The sequence below is a fragment of the Poecilia mexicana genome, unplaced genomic scaffold, assembly GCF_051168715.1.
Source record: "Poecilia mexicana isolate PSO_F unplaced genomic scaffold, ASM5116871v1 scaffold_18, whole genome shotgun sequence".
NCBI lineage: Eukaryota > Metazoa > Chordata > Actinopteri > Cyprinodontiformes > Poeciliidae > Poecilia > Poecilia mexicana.
Genome location: NW_028263387.1, coordinates 22,587,142 through 22,604,166, shown reverse-complemented (window position 1 = coordinate 22,604,166; position 17,025 = coordinate 22,587,142). Strand labels below are relative to the sequence as shown.

General features: G+C 39.5%; 1 protein-coding gene across 1 annotated transcript in view; it reads right to left on the bottom strand.

Annotated features, from left to right (window-relative positions):
• Positions 1–4,553: 4,553 nt before the first annotated feature.
• Positions 4,554–17,025, bottom strand: part of dachb (dachshund b) — a 93,542-nt gene continuing 81,070 nt past the window's right edge. Inside the window, exons 7-12 of the mRNA XM_014989465.2 lie at positions 16,749–16,823; positions 14,447–14,547; positions 13,705–13,852; positions 13,463–13,633; positions 12,731–12,796; positions 4,554–6,078 (exon numbers count right to left, since the gene is read on the bottom strand). Coding sequence (XP_014844951.2) covers positions 6,041–6,078; positions 12,731–12,796; positions 13,463–13,633; positions 13,705–13,852; positions 14,447–14,547; positions 16,749–16,823 — 599 coding nt within the window. The 3' untranslated portion in view covers positions 4,554–6,040. The remainder of the gene's footprint in view (positions 6,079–12,730; positions 12,797–13,462; positions 13,634–13,704; positions 13,853–14,446; positions 14,548–16,748; positions 16,824–17,025) is intronic.

The window sequence follows — 17,025 nt, the reverse complement described above, 5'->3', positions numbered from 1 at the left end:
GTGTCTCTCAGCTGTGTTTACTTTGTGTCTCCGGAAGGATTCCCTGTTGGAGCCTGGTTGGGTTGTTAGTGGATGTTTAGGGCAGGTGTTCTTACGTTTCCTCCTTTTAACACACAGTTTTCTTAACTAACATACCGAGAGCCAGATTTTCTCGTCTCTTCCTGCTCTGTGTTTTCGCTGTCCATTTGTCCTCGATGGAGATAAACTGCTGTTTACACTTCAGGTCAAGCTGGAAGTCAACCGTGACCGCTTGTATCAGCCTGAAACCACAGAAGAAGAAAGACAAAAAAAGAACTTTTAAAAAAATAGGATTTGACTAGTTTAGGAGACTCATTCTGACTAATTTGTTTAGTTTTTGCACAATTAACCCAAATATATTTTGATAAACGGTATTTGTGAGCCTCTTTAAAATGATGTGAGAAGTTTTTGAGAGTGTGTGTGTGTGTGTGTGTGTGTGTGTGTGTGGCAGGTGTTTTGCGTCACCACCCTCCATCCATCAAGTCAAATGGGCGAATGACAGGAAGAACAAAAACAAATCCCTCGCTCCAGCAAGAATAAACGTCTGATGTCGTCCACTGACAAGTGTTTATTGTGTGTGAGAAAGGGAGAGATGAAGGGACACACGTGTGCGAGTTTCACTCTGAATGAATACGATTGTGAATGTGTGTGGGAGAAATTGAAAGAGAGGGGGACGAAGCAAACGAGCGCTGAGAGACGAAGAGAAAGAAACGGTGGTGTTTATTCATTTTAACCAGTTCAATAGGCAGAAAACACACACACACACACACACACACACACACACACACACACACACACAGTTCATGCTGTAGGAATACAAACAGCAGGTACAAAATTAGTGATCTACTCAGTAGCTGGTTTCTGTGTTTCATCAGCAGTCAGTAATAAGCGTCAGAATAAATATAAAGGAGGAATTAATGGCTACAAACTGTGGAAACCTCCATTATCCAACTTTAGGAGAACTGAGTGCAAATATTTCTGTTTTAAAATTAAAATTTGTCTTTAATATACTCATTGATCGTTCTTGAGGGCTGCAGCTTCTACAGTGTAGTTTTAAATGTTTTTTAAAACTGCCATAAAAGTATTACATGAGACAGGTAAACTGTGAAAGGATCAGTTTCTTCCACTTCCTCCCGACCAAAACCAACCAATCAGAGCCAGGAGGAGGGTCATAGCCAGCCCTCAGTTACAACACTAAAAATGATTGATTCAAATCAATAGATGTTCTTTAAGGTTTCATTAACCATTTTTATAGTAATGTTTTAATTTGTTTTATGTTCTACTAGGTTAATGTTGAGTATTTTTAGAATTTCCTTCAGATTTTCTTTCTTTTTTTGTTTTCCACACAAGGATTTGATGATGGACAGAGTTAATCTTTAGATTTTGTCCAACAGACGCTGTTGTCCAAAATCCTTTCTTCTCTGATCCACTGAAAATCATTGAAGAGATTAACTACAATTACACACACACACACACACACACACACACACACACACACACACACACACACACACACACACACACACACACACACACACACACACAGACTCTTGCTGGCAGGTTGGACCCCAGGGTTCAGTTTGGGAAGAAACTCCCTTCCTAATTTTCCTCATAAAGACTCTAATGAAGACTAATGATGAAGAGAGAGTGTGTGTGTGTGTGTGTGTGTGTGTGTGTGCGTGTGTGTGTGTGTGTGTGTGTGTGTGTGTGTGTGTGTGTGTGTGTGTGTGTGTGTGTACGTACTTGATTGTCTAGCCTATTCAGGACCTTCTCTGGAATATTCCCTAACCTTGTAAGGACCGATGGTCCTTATGGGGACCAAAGCCTGGTTCTAACCTGGTGGACCCCCTTTTGTCCGGTTGGTGGTGAGGTTTAGAGATGTTGGTTAAGGTTATACTGGTAATGGTTTGGTTTAAGCATAAATGTGGTTACTAAATAGGTGGTTCAAAGTCCTAATATGGACATATTGCATGTTATTGTTTACATCCACAAATTTTGTCCAACAAAACTATTCTTTTACTTGCCATCGCTAGTCGTTCTGCTGGAGCAGAACGTTTCCGTTAGCACTTTGCGCTACAGCAAAGTGAAAAATAATGCAGAAAAATAGCTAATTTAAACACCTGCTTTGCTGATGATCTGTCAGTTGGTGTTTAGTTTGCCTTTTTTATTATTATTAAACTGAACCGAAACACTTCAAATTCCACAGCACATCTAAATGTTAGGTTTGTCAAAGTCAAGCTAGCTTAGCTAACCTACTTCCCTCTTCCTCACAACTTTTTTTAATTAAAACTTTTCCTTGACCTTGTTATCTAGTAGTCAGTGTTGACAATTAGTAGCAAAGCACTGTGTCCCTTTTTCTGTTTTTCACAAGTTGACAGCTAAAACCAAAAGTAGTCGTCATTAGCGAGCAGCGGTTTTACCCTCCACCAGGCGGATGAGGGCAACGTGTCTATAATTGCCTCCCGTAGTTTTATAAAATGAAAAGTAGAAAGTCGGGTGGTCCAGATTGTCAACAGACTTAATTTAAAGCAGCACAATGCCTCAAACTATTTACATTTAGTCATGCTAAAGTTAAAACAGGCCAACAGGAAGTTGTAAATAATAAAGTAGAAAAGGAAATTGTGGATTTTTAACTCATATCTTAAAAGTGTGGTGCACATTTGTTTTATGCCCACTTTTGTCACTCATAATTAGAAATATAAATTTTATGAAAGTTTTTTCAGATTTAAACTTTCAAGACTGTTAATGAAGTCTAATATGAAAGTTGGTGTTTAAAAATGCCTCAATTTAAGTCTTAATTTTTAGATGTTAATGTAAAATGTTTTCTCACCTTTTTTCACACTTTAAAACATGTTTTGTCAGACTTTAAATTAGAAACTAATATTTAAATTGCATTGCATTTTAAGCAATAAAATGTATAAAAACAAAGCAATAGCTTTAGTAGCATTTTCTGTCACATATTTCTTATACTAGCTTAAATAGCTGCTACAGAACGTGACGTTTTTATTCAAATAGTCAACAGTATAATCAATTACTAAAATAATCACTAAAATATCACTTTATTTTATTCTGATCAAATTCTGTACTGTCTTTTTATTAGTTTTAATATAAAGTTTGAAATGTTAATATCGCTAACTAATCGTTTGTTTAGTAAGCTAATGGCTAAAGAAATATTCACTTCCTGTTATGTTTTTTTCTAAACCAACACTTTCTTTTCCAAAATATCACTTCAAATCGGCGCTCCTCTTCCTGCCGTCTCTTTTCCTCCATCTTGTTTTGACCCTGGGATCCTTCAATCTCTTTTCCCACACTGTCACCTTTTCTTCCTTCCTCGTTGCCTCCTTCTCTTTCTATCCATCCTTCTTCATCTGCGGCTGCTTCCCCTCCACCGTCCATCGCTCAGTGTTTCTGCCTCCATTAGTGGGAAATGGAAAAAGTGACATCAGCTATTTGGTAAACGGAGAGAGATGGAGAGACAGAAAGAGACAGAAGATGAAAACTCAGGATGGAAAAATGAAAAGCAAAGGTCAAAAGAGTGACAGTGGGGATGATTGTAAAAGAGGGGAAAGGAAAACAGAGCGGGAGAGACATGAGAGAGTGAATAAAAGACAAATATGGAGAGAGAGAGAAAGAGGTAGAGATCCATTAAAGAGAAAGTAAGGGAAAGAGGGAAAGGCCTCACCTCATTAAGCTCCTAATGCAGAGTAAACATACAGTCTAAATGGAACATACACCACATGTGTGTGTGAGTGTGTGTTTACTGTCAGTTCGGTGTGTGTGTGTGTGTGCGTAGCCGTCATCGGCAGGTGGAGATCAGGAGTGTGTGAGCATAAACGCCTTAACCTCCCGACAGACAGACAGTGTTGCATCCTGGCCGGAGACGCTGGTGATGCGTTCGCTTACAGACGCGGTTTAAACGGCAGCGAACCAGGCTCGGTGCGTTCAGGGCCATCCGGAGACGGAAGCGCTTTCCAGTGAAGACTGATTATTGTTTACTGATGTTAGAAACACTGTGTGTCCTTTAAATTAGATCACGATTATCGAGGGATTATTTGCTTGTAAACAGGGCGGACGGCCTTTAAACTGTCACTGGTTACCATGGTTACCCACATGCTGCTTCAACAGTAGCTAGCATGTTAGCTATCACAGCTAGGCCTCTGGCAATAAGCAGTAAATCGATTAATCACGTGATAAATTAAAACGTTTGATTTATAGTGTTTTGGTCTCAACTGACCCGTTTTTGTTTACAGAAACTTCATAATTTATTTAATTCATTGTTTGTTGTTTTCTTTCTTTATTTTGGATATTCCAAACGTCTTCCAGTTCCAGTGTTTAAATATTTGCCAATCTTTGAGACTTTGTTCTTCCATTTTTATGTCATTATTACTATTATATCAGTTGAAAATGTTTTCAAAACAATTTATCACAATAAGTTCTGAGACAATTTATCGTCCTGCAGAATTTATCGTGACAGGCCTAGCGTGTTTACTCATCATAGAAAACAAAACCTTGAATTCAAATGAAAATGGCTGCCATTTAGTCTTTTAACTGGACGTTTAATCGTGTTTTAGTTTGACGTTTGACAGTCCAACGCTCGCTGACTATTGTGTGTATAAAACACCACAAGACATTCCAGTTCATTATAATACTGTATATTTGCAGTCATTTCAAACCCAGAGAACAGTGACAGACCGAGAGATCATCAGGAGAAGAAAATAAAACAAACAAAATGCTGAATGTTGTTTCTATCTACACAGTATGTCCCTTTAAGCCCAAGCCCCGCCCACCCTGACCGATTCCCGCCCTCATTCGTCCCACACACACGTTTGAAAATCAACAAATGAACAAAACACGCAGTGGAATAAACAAAGCTTCAACACAACAGTCTGCACTCGGAGTAGGTCTGAAAATCTAGGAAATAAAAAGGTTTCTGGTATTAGATGAGGAGCGCTTGATTTCAACACCTGCAGAAAATGCAGGTTTGTTTGATTTCTAATCCAAAATCATCGAAAAGAAGTTTGCATCAGGGCAGCTTAAGCGTTCTCCTGTTTTAACCACCAGAAACTGTGTATTTTTCTGCTTTCTGGAATAAAATGTGAAAAACATCGAGGAGCAGATTTTACTGTACCGTGTTTTAAAAATCACTCCATTGTAGTAAAAATGATGTTCTAAAGTTTTGCATCATGTCAGAAACCGATTCCACATTTTTAAGGGGAATAGAAAATAGTTTACACATCGAAAAGCTGCGTCCGACATTTTCAGAGCATCGCCTCCTTTACCGAGAAAACGACGGGATAAAAAACAGGAGAAAACAAGTGAGGAGTCATGCAGAGAAGCAGTACTGTAGTTTAATGTGAAGAGAAAAGAAAAAGGGGCAGAGATGGTTTTATTAGAGGATGAAGAGTTCAAAGTGTAAAATTAGCCGTCAGAAGTTTTCCCATGCGCTCTTTTAGTTTTCCTCCAGTTCTTCTTCAGTGTTTTTGTCTCGTAACGTTTTATACTTAAATCCTTTTCATTTCGCTCCTCTGATTGGCCGATCCAGCAATCAGCCAATGAGGTTGAGTCTTTATATATTTTTTTACCCCATAAACCGTAAGTCAGGACCAATCAGGAAGAGTCTCCTGCAGATTGAGTCGCACGATTGGACCGTTTCCCGTCAGTCTGTCCAATCACAGATGAGTCTCTTATTCTTTTCCAGACGTGAGTTGTGTTCGGCCCTGTTCTGTTTTCTCAGGAGCGACGACGTGTCCGTCAGGTTCTGGGAGGAAAAACGTTCTGGAATGAATTCAGAAGAACGGGGATGAGCGCAGGAAGGTTCGTCTAAAAAGAGGAAGCAAAGAGAACCCCAAAACAAGTCCAGTGTGTCTCTTAGTAGTCTCATTGTTTTGTATCCGTGTGGGAAAGGAAACAAAACGTCTGGGGGTTTGCGTTCGCCGTGATGTAATCCAGTGGATGTCGTGGTTGTCGTGGAAACGGGCTGGTGGAGTTTGTACAGGAAGAGGAGGAAGGATTGTTGTTCGGTCTAGAACATCATGGGGGTCTTCAGGAACGCCCGGGACTCTGGAGGAAAACACAAACAACCCGATTTCAGAGGTTTATTATCTTTTATTGTATTTCAGTTTTATCTGTCAAATTTTAACAAACACTTCAGAAACTTTCAACTCAACGGACAGTTAAAAAGCGGTTTCTGTTTATTCATTTACTCAAGAAAGAGTAGAACTACTTCAACATATTTTTACTCACTAACTCACTAAAGTAAAAAGCATCTGTCCAAGAAATTAGTATTTGGTATAAAAAAAATCTACTCAATACTGAGTAACTGATCAAATTATCAGTCATTTAATAGTTAAAAAAATTACATCATCAGACGGACCAAAATGTCAAGCTAAGGGGAAATTTTGGTATTTTGAAAATGATAATAATTCATAAAAGTAAGAAAAAATAACAAGAACATTTTCCCAATTAGTTTCTTTCAGTAAAAATCTTATGAAACTTTAACGAAAACTGCAGGTGTGTGTCTGTCTGGTGGGTCTTTGGTTAAAACATGTTTGTTCTTCATCCAGTGGGTAGAAAATCCAGAAATGTTACTCTGGTAAGAGTAGAGATACAATTAAAAGTGAGCTTATTTCTGTAAACGGGACTTTTTGTTACTCGCCACATCGATGTCGGACGGTAACTTGGCATCAAGTCAGGCTGAGGCAGCAGAAGTAAGACATACCGCCACCTGCAGGTGGGCGTCAGCATTACTTAGACAAAAATGTTTCTGACCATTTTAGCAGGAATGTTGCAATAAACTCACAAGAAAATGTGAGAATCTGTTGATTTTGAGTGAATTTCTGATTGATGTACTTTGGCAGCATGCAGATACAAAACTGCTTTGATTTGATAAAACAACACCTGAGCACACAACTGTGACCTTAAAGGTTTTATTCATCCCTCTGGAGTCCAGAGGGGCCCCGTAACAGCTATGGTGGGCCAGATTTGGCCCCCGGACCCTGGGTTTGACACACGTGATTTAAACGTCATTATTTTGCTGTCAGACGCTCCCGGAGCTCCAGCTTCAGTCCTAAATGAAGTAAATCCAGAGTTTCCATCTGGGATCATGATTATTTAAAGAGGAAGTCGTTTCCTCCTTGTTCTCCTTTATGCAGTATCCGTTTATGATAGAAATCTCATATCCCCAGTTTTGCCAGGGTGGACCCCCTTCTCCCTCCCTCCCTCCTCTCTCCCTTCTTTCTTTCTCATTTCACCTCCGTCGCTCTCCTTCCGCTCCCTGCGGTGCTGTTGCTGCACCCACCCACACATTAAACACACTCGTACATACAACAGAGACGCTCGCACACCTTCCTCTCCCCGCGGTGTCATTGTTTTCTGCGAACGTTGCAAACTGTTTACATTTCTGCATAACAGCAACCATAAACCTGCCCTCCCTCCTCTCTCCGTCTTTTTTCCCCTGCCCTCTGCTGCTTCCATACTCGTCTTTTTACCTCTTCACTCCTTAAAGATTTGAGTAAGACTTTCCGCGTTGGAATATAAAACTTTCTTAAATTTTCTCTTTCATCTTGCGCTCACTTCCTCCTTCATATTCCCAGCCTTCCCTCCTTTTCATCCCTCTCATCTCCTGCCCTTCCCTATTTTTATCACTTCACAATCCACTCAAACCCCCTCCTCTCCTCCTCTTTCATCCCTCTCTTCTACATGCATCCCATCCTCTTGCTCCCTCCTGTCCTCTACCTCTTATTTTTATCCCTCCCCATTCTTCTCTCTGTCCTCTCCTGCCCTCTTTTACGTTTTCTTCCCCTTCAGGCTGCAGGTAAAAAAAAAAAATGCTCTGAAACTTAAAGAGTTGCCGTGACGATCCCCTCAGTGCTGACCTTAAAACTGTAATCTGAAACTTTACTCTGGTTAAAAATACCAACTTCATCACGACTTTTACTGCAGGACGGTCAGGGTTTCGGCTAATGACGCTTTTATTTTTGGAAAACAGCAAAAAACTGGGCGCTTAAAAAAACCAAACACCAAAGTGACAAAGATCAAAGTCAACAGCAGCTCAAAACTAAAGTAGGAAATTATTTCAGTGACTTTTGAACTTGGACGTTGACAACAGCAGTAGCTGTGTTTCCGTTGATCATGTAAAATTGGAATAACAGAAATAAAGTTGTTTAATGAAAACACGGCAACTTAAAGAAAAAAACACCTTTCTGATCAGTTTTAACGCTCGGAGGATTTTTCTATCTTAAAATTAGTATATTTTACAAAACTCCAATAGAAACATGGATGTTACTACTGGCAGAAACGGCAAAGAAGACGACAGGAAGTGGTAGATGCATGACGGCGTTGCATGTTTTTAAATTATCACATTAAACTTATTCACGTGTGATTTTAATTGCGTTTCGTATTTAATGCCAACGCTGCAGAAAATCAGTTTTTTCAACATCAGATATCGACACAAACATTAGTGGTAGTGTTGCGATAAGGTTAAAAATGATGATAAAACCTATTTATTGCATCTTCTTATTGATGATTTTGTGTTAAAAAAATAGATTTCCAGTAATGTCATTAATCAAAATTGAGACAATAATAAATCAAAATTCTTCTCATGAAATATTTTGACCTTCATTAAAGACACTTGAATAACATGAGTCACAAAAACACTGAATTTCCCTTTAAGAAGGGCCAAAATGTTTAAATTAGCGATAATATTTGCAGTTCTTCAGAGAACCGAATGTTAAGATCCATTCACTTCAAAGATCCGCTCAAAACGTGGGAAGACGATTCTTTGGCTGTGAATTACTGAACCCTGTACAGTTTGAGCTGAATAATGTTGTCACATGGCGGAGACAGGAAACGGCGAAGGAGCGGCGCTCGTTACAACTTCTCATTCTGAGACTTTATCAGTTTGTTTTTCTGAGTGAAACCAATGTTTACGAAGCTAAATTGGGGCCATAAAGTTTGTTCAAACAAGTTTTAAATCCTTTTTTTTTTTCCAGTTGGCTGATTAACAGACTTTTACTGAACAGCAGTAATCAGAATCAGGTGTGTTGAAGCAGGGAAACACTTTAATGGGAACTAGCATCACTAAATATCTCAATGTTTTTGTTCTTGCTTTGACATTTTAAAATGGAGCAGAGGTCTGCAGGTCTTTAGATTTTTCACAATAACTTAATAAAAACATGGGTAAAAATAATAAACCAGCTAACATAAAAATAAATACAGGTTTTATTTTCATGGAATAGTTGCAGAAAATCATTAAAAGTACCAGCAACATGTTTTTAAATCTACTTTTCTTGTCATTTGGTTAAAAAGTTTATCGTTTTCCATAAAAGTCAACAAGAAAATCTATTCATGTTTTGTGCTTTTCTTTATTTTACAACCCCAAAAATGTAAATAAAGTAGTGGCTGTGTAAGAAAAACACGCATCCTGCAGTAGAAGTTCATCAAAATTATAGGTCGTCTTTTTTCAAAAGGTCAAGACCCTGAAAAGTTTGTGGACCCTGAACTAGAGCATCCGCTGTAGCTAAGCTACAGTCATGAGGGTTCGCCCCCATCACCACCACTTCCCACAAATACTCAAAACTTTTCTAAAAACATTTGTAACCATCTATTTTAGCAGTTCAAACACCAAGTGTACATTTTTATGCACTAATACTCAAAAGAAATTGTCTTAGCACTACCAAAAGAAGCTAACATCCATGATTTTAGCTTTGCAGCAGGTTATTTTCAACTTCCCAAGCTGCACTTTCTAATTATTTTAGAAAAAAATCTATGAATACTGAACCATAAATAGGTAGGAGTCTATAGAAAAAGAGTGAATCGATCATCACCGACTGAAGTTCAGCTCCCTGATGTACCAGACGCCATGTTGAGGGAGGCAACATGGCGTCTGAAATAGCTTCTTATGACTTCTACCCTTCATTTGAAACTCCTGTAAGACAGCAAATGGTGGCGCAGGGGTTAAGCACAACCCACATATGGAGGAGGCCTTAGTCCTTGATACAGCTGTCGCAGGTTCGATTCCCAGCCTTGGCGACCTTTGCTGCATGTCTTCCCCTTTCTCTCATTACCCACTTTCCTGTCAATTAACTATCAAATAAAGGCCACTAATCAAAATCTTAAAAAAAAAAAAAGACAGGAAATGGTCAGCTTAGATTCCTCTTCCTTCAGTAACAACTACTGCACTGAAGAGTGTTCTCGGCATGACCCGATAGTGCCAAGTATAACGTGTGGAAACTCAGTTACCCGCTGATTTCTGAGTGATTACACTGCAAAAACACCAAACCTTAACAAGTGCTTGTGGTCCAGTTTCTACTGCAAACATCTTCATACACTTGATTAAGACAAACTTCTCATTAAGAAGATAAACAATTCCTTAATATTGATAACAATGTAAAAAAAAGAGAAGTGAAAACAGCTTTTTATAAGTGGAATAATCTGCCAATGGAACTAGAACATTTTCATCAATATTAAGGAATTATTAACAATTATAAAACAATCTCATATTTCTTGTTGAAAATTTACTAAGATATTTGTACTAGTAAACTACTTGGTAAGATTTTGTGTTTTTGCAGTGTTTTGGGCATTTCTATAGTATCCCATTGTTGCTACCCTCTGAAAACTTTTGTATATATATATAACATTTGTAAATGTTATATTCTTATATTTTCCCACCACGTTGGTATTAATATGTAATCAAACGACGGATGAAGATGTAAAGCAACTTCCTGTTTATTTCTTCCTCTTTTTTTACGGTGTTACTATTATAAGGTTTTTCTTCTCCTCACATCTGTCACCAAAATTACATTCACCTCCTTCCTGGTGTGTGTGTGTGTGTGTGTGTGTGTGTGTGTGCGTGTGTGTGTGTGTGTCCTGGTTAAAAATGACGCTGACCTGCCTCGTTAGGAGTCTATCAGCAGGGTGGAGAAAATGTCACCAGGTCTCAGAACAAGGTCGCATTTTTCAGTGCTGTCCCAGGAAATCCTCATTTCTCCTGCAGCTGCAGCTTCCATTTTATTTCTCCTCTTCTTTACTAAACTTTTTCATTTTTATTTCCATTATTCTTCAGGTCTTTTTTACATTTCTCTGTTCTCTTAAGAAGCCTAATTTACTTCTTCCTCCCATTTTTCCCCCTTTCTCCTACTTGGTGTCTTCCTCTTTCTTCTCCAACACGCCCAGGATTCCTCGTCCATTTTTTCCGTACTCTCTCCCATGTTTCTCGTCTTTTTCACTCCCTTCTTTCTCCTCTTCTCTTTTTGATTGTAATGCGATGTCTTTCTTTGTATTCAGCAGTTTTCTCCTCACTCGTTAATTAAGAGTGTAGAAGGTGAGAGGCAGGGGAGGTGTGCATGCGCGCGCGTGTGTGTGTGTGTGAAGCTAAAACACCGTAGGTGCAAAATGCTTTTATGGCAGGAGGGATGTGTGTGTGTGTGTGTGTGTGTGTGTGAGAGAGAGAGAGAGCAAGGCAGCAAAGGGGTCCTACTGGGCCAATCAACATTAATGAAATCAGGTGTGTGTGTGTGTCGGAGTGCTTGGCTTGCAGAAGAGAGGGGGATCTAAAAGGGGTCTAAAGAGGAGTGAGAGCTAATTAGAGCTCCCTGTCTCACAAGTATGTGGATCAAACACACACCTACGGAGTGTGAGTGCGTGTAGAGATGTTATACGCTCGCAGAGTTTCAGGTGAAGGTTTTCAATGTCAGGCAGGACTGAGCACAGCTGGTGGAAAGACGACGACGCATGCATACTAACACACACATCACTACTGTACCTGTGAGGGCCCTGCTCAGCTTAACGGGCTTTAGAACCCTGTAGTTTAAGCTAAGCTGGAACATTTCTGCCTGTCTCTCAACACTCAGAAACAAAATCAATGCCACCCCTGAAAATTGTATAAGAAGCCTCTAAATAAAGTGATATTTTATTATTTATTCAAAGTTTCTAGGAACTCCAGGGTTTCCCCCAGTGTACTGTAAGCCTGGCGGGCCACCAGGCTTTACTTGCCCCCTGCCAGGCTAAGGGTTGTTCATTTAGTTTAGACAGGGTTTTTTATACCCCAGTAACAGAAAAGACAGATTAAGCTACGATCATAGTTGACGCACTGAACTGTTAGCCTCACAAGCTATGATTTCCAAATTATGAAGCCGAGAATCTCTGAATTTTTATAATTTTCAATAACACAAAACACGGTGGACACTTTTTTTTTTTTTTTTTTTTTTTGGAAAATCCAAAAACCATCTCACTTTTTTTTTTTAAGAAATTGAGAAACTTATTTCAAATTTTGCCATTTCCTTCAACCAATACTTAAAAAAAATCGCATGAAAAACGTAAATGAAAACACAAGTGTGAGACAATGCAACAGAAAACTACCTTAGTTTTAACCTTTTTCCACATCTTCACCATCTGAACGTTACTGTGGTAAACTGTTCTCAACCATTGGACAGATTGACGTCTGGCCCTGGTTCAAAAACTGCATAATAACTGCTTTAAAAAACACTCATAGGCTAAATAAAATACGTTAAGACGTGTGTGTTTCCTAAGGTACACTTCAAAGGGAGGCCACAACGTCTGTCCAATGTCTCCACTAACCTAAATGGGGCCCCCACACACACATGTGCCCACCATGTGTGTGTAAAGCTCAGCCTTTGAACATACTTGTGTACAGTATGGTATCTCTTAATATGTGACGTGTGTGTGTGTGTGTGTGTGTGTGTGTTGTTTGTACCTTGTACAGCGCCGTTGTCTTGCTGGTTTCCATTAAGTTCAGGTTTGTCCTCGGCTACAGCAGCGTCTGGCATGAAACACAGAGACAAGACAGAGTCTCAGTGGGTCGGCCCATAAAAACCCAACAGCTCCTTGTTACCGGTTCCACACGGAAAACTGAGACACAAAGGACGTTTGTGTTTGGATATCTACATGGTTTCACACCCAGATCAACCCGAATATTAGCAGCAAACATGATCTTCCTTGAGGTTTTATCAGAAATCGTTAGTTGCTGAAAAGCAGTGAGGAATGTGTTGAAGGTAAAAATACCAACTGTTGTTTTCACACTTTTGGTTCATGGAGCGACCCTGAAATCTGAAACTGTTTGAAATTATTCAAATTCAAAGTTTGTAATTCATATTAGTTCAGATTCTCCAAAGAGTTACTGTAGATGGTGATGGCTGTTAACAATGGATAATCTATAATATTGAGCCTAATAGAAATGACATGTTTTATTGTCAGATTCTGAATGAGTCAAACAGGAAGTGCTTTCAGTTTCCTGGAAAATGTAGGTGTTGATTTTAGGACATAAAGTTGTCTTAACAGATGATTCAACTTTTTTTGTTAATTTCATTCCTAAAATCAGATTTTATCTAAATCTATTTTTTTAAATATGCTGAACCTACAGGGTCTGAAGAAGAGACGAACAGACATTGGTAAAGAATGGCAGAAGAAGAAGAGGCTGGCGCCGTACCGTTCTTGGAGTTGTTGTTGGCGGCATGCAGCGGCTCAGGAGACGGAGAGGAAGAGGACGAGTGTTTGAGCGCGTCCTCAACTCTCTCCCTCCTCTTGGACTCGAACTCCAGCGCCTCCTGTAGCTTTCTCTTCGCCTTCTTCTCCTTCTTCAGTCGTTTCTGGATGGAAGCTGGACAAAGGCATGTCTGTCATGTAGCGTCTCTTTGAATCAGATTTGAGAAGCTGAGTTTTGTTTCCAACCTCTGCTCTGTAGCTCGGAGTTGAGCTGTCGCTCCAGACTCTCGCGCATCTCTCGTTCTCTGTAGAGCTCCATTTTCAGCTCCCTCTTCTCGGCCTGGATCTGTTTGTCCTGCGCTCGGGCGTTCTCCACGGCCACCTTCAGCAGGCCCTGAAGGTTGGACAGGAAATGACAAGCAATACGGGTCACATTGCGGTTGGAAAATAATACTTAAAAAACGAATCCTTTACCCAGAAGATGTCACAGACCTGATAGTTAAAGAACAGGGTTTGAAAGAAAGAAAGAAGTAGTTATGAACTCTGACCTGAACTTTCAGAGCCACATAAAGATGTTTACAAAGTCGGCCTTCTATCACCTGAAGAACATCTCCAGGATTAAGTGAGATCTAGAGAAACTAATCCATGCGTTTATCTTTAGTCGCATTGATTTATCTTTACAGGTCTGCCTGAAAAAAATCTATCAGGTTCAGAACGCTGACTAAAACCAGGAAGTTGGAGCACATCGCCCTGGTTCTGGCTCCCTGGAGCTCAGAGAATAGACTAAATACTGTTAGCTTACAAAACACTGAACGGCTTAGCACCACAATACATTAAAGATCTGCTGTCGTCATAGCAACCTTCCAGACTGCTCAGGTCTGCTGGTTCTGCTCTGCATTCTCAGAACCAGAACTAAACATGGAGAAGCAGCATTCAGCTTCTATGTGCTACACATATAAATTTGATTGACTGATTGAAACCATCATACCTGTATGTTGGTGAGCAGAGTCTCCACCGACGACAGACCGTCGGCGAACAGAAACGGAGCAGGAAATCCAGGCGGCAGGGTCTGACCCAACGGAGACTCTTCTGGAGGGTCAAACAAAACAAATGTCAACCCAATTCCTAAGTTTCAAATAAAGCAAATATGAAAAATACTGTAGAAGGGGGTGGATATTTAGTCAAAAATCAGTTTTCACTGACATTAAATGTTGTTTTGTAATGTCTCTTTGTAAAAAAGTCAAATTTTGTTGATCATGCCTGATTTCTGAAGGCAAAGCAAACAGGAGTGAATGTTTATAGGCACTGTAAATCTGAACACAATGTTTTCCTAGTCCAGATCGCACCAACGTTGATGTCATCTCTGCTGTTGCTTCAAGCAGCTCTAACTCTGTACATTAAGTATGTTTTGGGACTTTCTAGTGACGTTTTGAAGCGAAGGCAGAATCAAATGTCTACGGACCGATTTCTGTTAAGCACAAAGCCTGGAGAGCATTAAATATTTACGGTTTCATTAATATTTCACCTACAGCGCTGGTTTAGATAGGAATAATGCCTGCAAGTTACCATAATTATGAGTGTTGCAAACAATTTAAAGAGGGTTTATACATTTTCTTAAGGACATTTTCTTGTTTTAGGAGAATCGACTGTATTTGTGATGAAACCCTGATGGAGGTTTGCTACAGGCGGAGGAGCGTCTCCACTTTTAGAAACTGGATATTTTCATGAAGTGTAGCTGTCATCAGTAAACTTTATGAAATGTTTGAGTTTACTAACGTTACAAGACAGCGAAGCGGCAACGTGGAAATCAATTACACACACACACACACACACTCAGAGGTTGTTAGTATTCAGACAATCATGTGGGGTACTAATTGGCAGGGATTAAAGACATCCTTGATTTGTGTGTGTGTGTTCATTGCGAGTGCGTCACAGTGTCTGCTCAGCCCTTAATGCCCAACACTCCGACAACTGGGTTAACTCTGCTGTGAAATTAACGCTGATTAAGATGCACTCTAACACACACACTCCCTATCTGCCACTTCATCCATACATCCCTAGACTCCACCATTACACACTCACTCATTTTCTCCAGCACTTTTTCCTCCTCTGCATCCTCGACTTTCTTTACTTTTTTGCCTAATTTTCTTGTTTTCATTTCATTCTTTCACCTTCAACTAAATTATGTCAGCTTTATTGTTTTCTGCTAATTTAACTTTCACATATTTTGCCCCAAAATTCCTTCGTTGTCATCAATAGTTTAATTTTGTCCACTTTTTTTCTTGTATTAAGAATTTATTTTGACATCTAAAAGACCAAATAATGTCTTCCTGTTTGTCTCCCACCTTTTATTTTGAAGGGTCACTAACTCGGCTTGTAACAATACAAATTTTGCTTGCTAGAAATGATTGCGATAAATGATATTTGTTTTGATGCCATTTTCAAATAACATATTTTAAAGAACACTTAATATACTTTAAATATTGTTTAAAATCAGTAATTATTGTTACATTTGGCCAGCATGATTTAGCTGCTGGAAAACACAAGTGTTTTATTGTTGACTTAACCATCCAGAGAACACTTGCTTGTTGGTTGTGCTGGAGGCTCCACTTCTACTTTTCAAAGATAGTTGTATAATTGCACATCTGTTTTTTAAAGTGACAAGAGGCCCTAAAAGTATAATGAACATGTTTAGTGTATTTATAACTCCGATCCCACATAAAAAAAATCAAAAACAAAGAAATCACGGGTGGATGCTTTTACGTTTTATTTTGCCCTTATTGATCTTAATTCCCTCTGCTGATGCCTGCAGAGACACATCAGGAGCATGAATGATAAAATGTGGAGCGAGAGTGAAAAATTAGATGAACGGACCGCGTTAGAAGAATGGAAAACTCAGAGGGGCTTAAAGGGGAGGGGGCAGCATGCTTTTAGTGCATGACCCGCTGACCCCTTTTAGCCATGCCTTCTTCACTCCATCTCCCACCTTTTTCCCCTCCTATCTATCCATCTTTCCTGTGATTGATGGTTTAGAGACAGCTGATCAATGGCTGATGCTTCTGTTTCTCTGTTTGTGTTGATCTGAGTGTTTGTAGGGATACAGTGGATGAGAAAAGGCCTCCTAAGTGAGAACAATTTGTCAGATGTCCAAAGAAAATGGTTGATGGTTTAGATTAGTGTGGATAATGGAATATCCTCACTGGTGTAAGTAAGTGTGCGTGTGCGTTTGTGTGTGTGTGTGTGTGTGTGTGTGTGTGTGTGTGTGTGTGTGTGTGTGTGTGTGGTCCAACCTTTGTCCTTTGTTATTTTCTTGATGGGTGCAGCAGAGTTGGTCAGTGCAACATCAGCATCACCCGACACCAAACCTGTTTGAGAAAAGACACACACAGTCATTATCTAGGAGTGTGTGCGTAAACATGTGCAGTATGTAAGTTCTTACATCCATCCTCTACATGAAATTCATAACAACGTTCTTCAGTATTTTTATAAAATAAGGAGCTGAAATGTAATACAACTGCTTAAATCCCACATATAACTAAATTGTTGACACTTTACAATAAAGCTTCG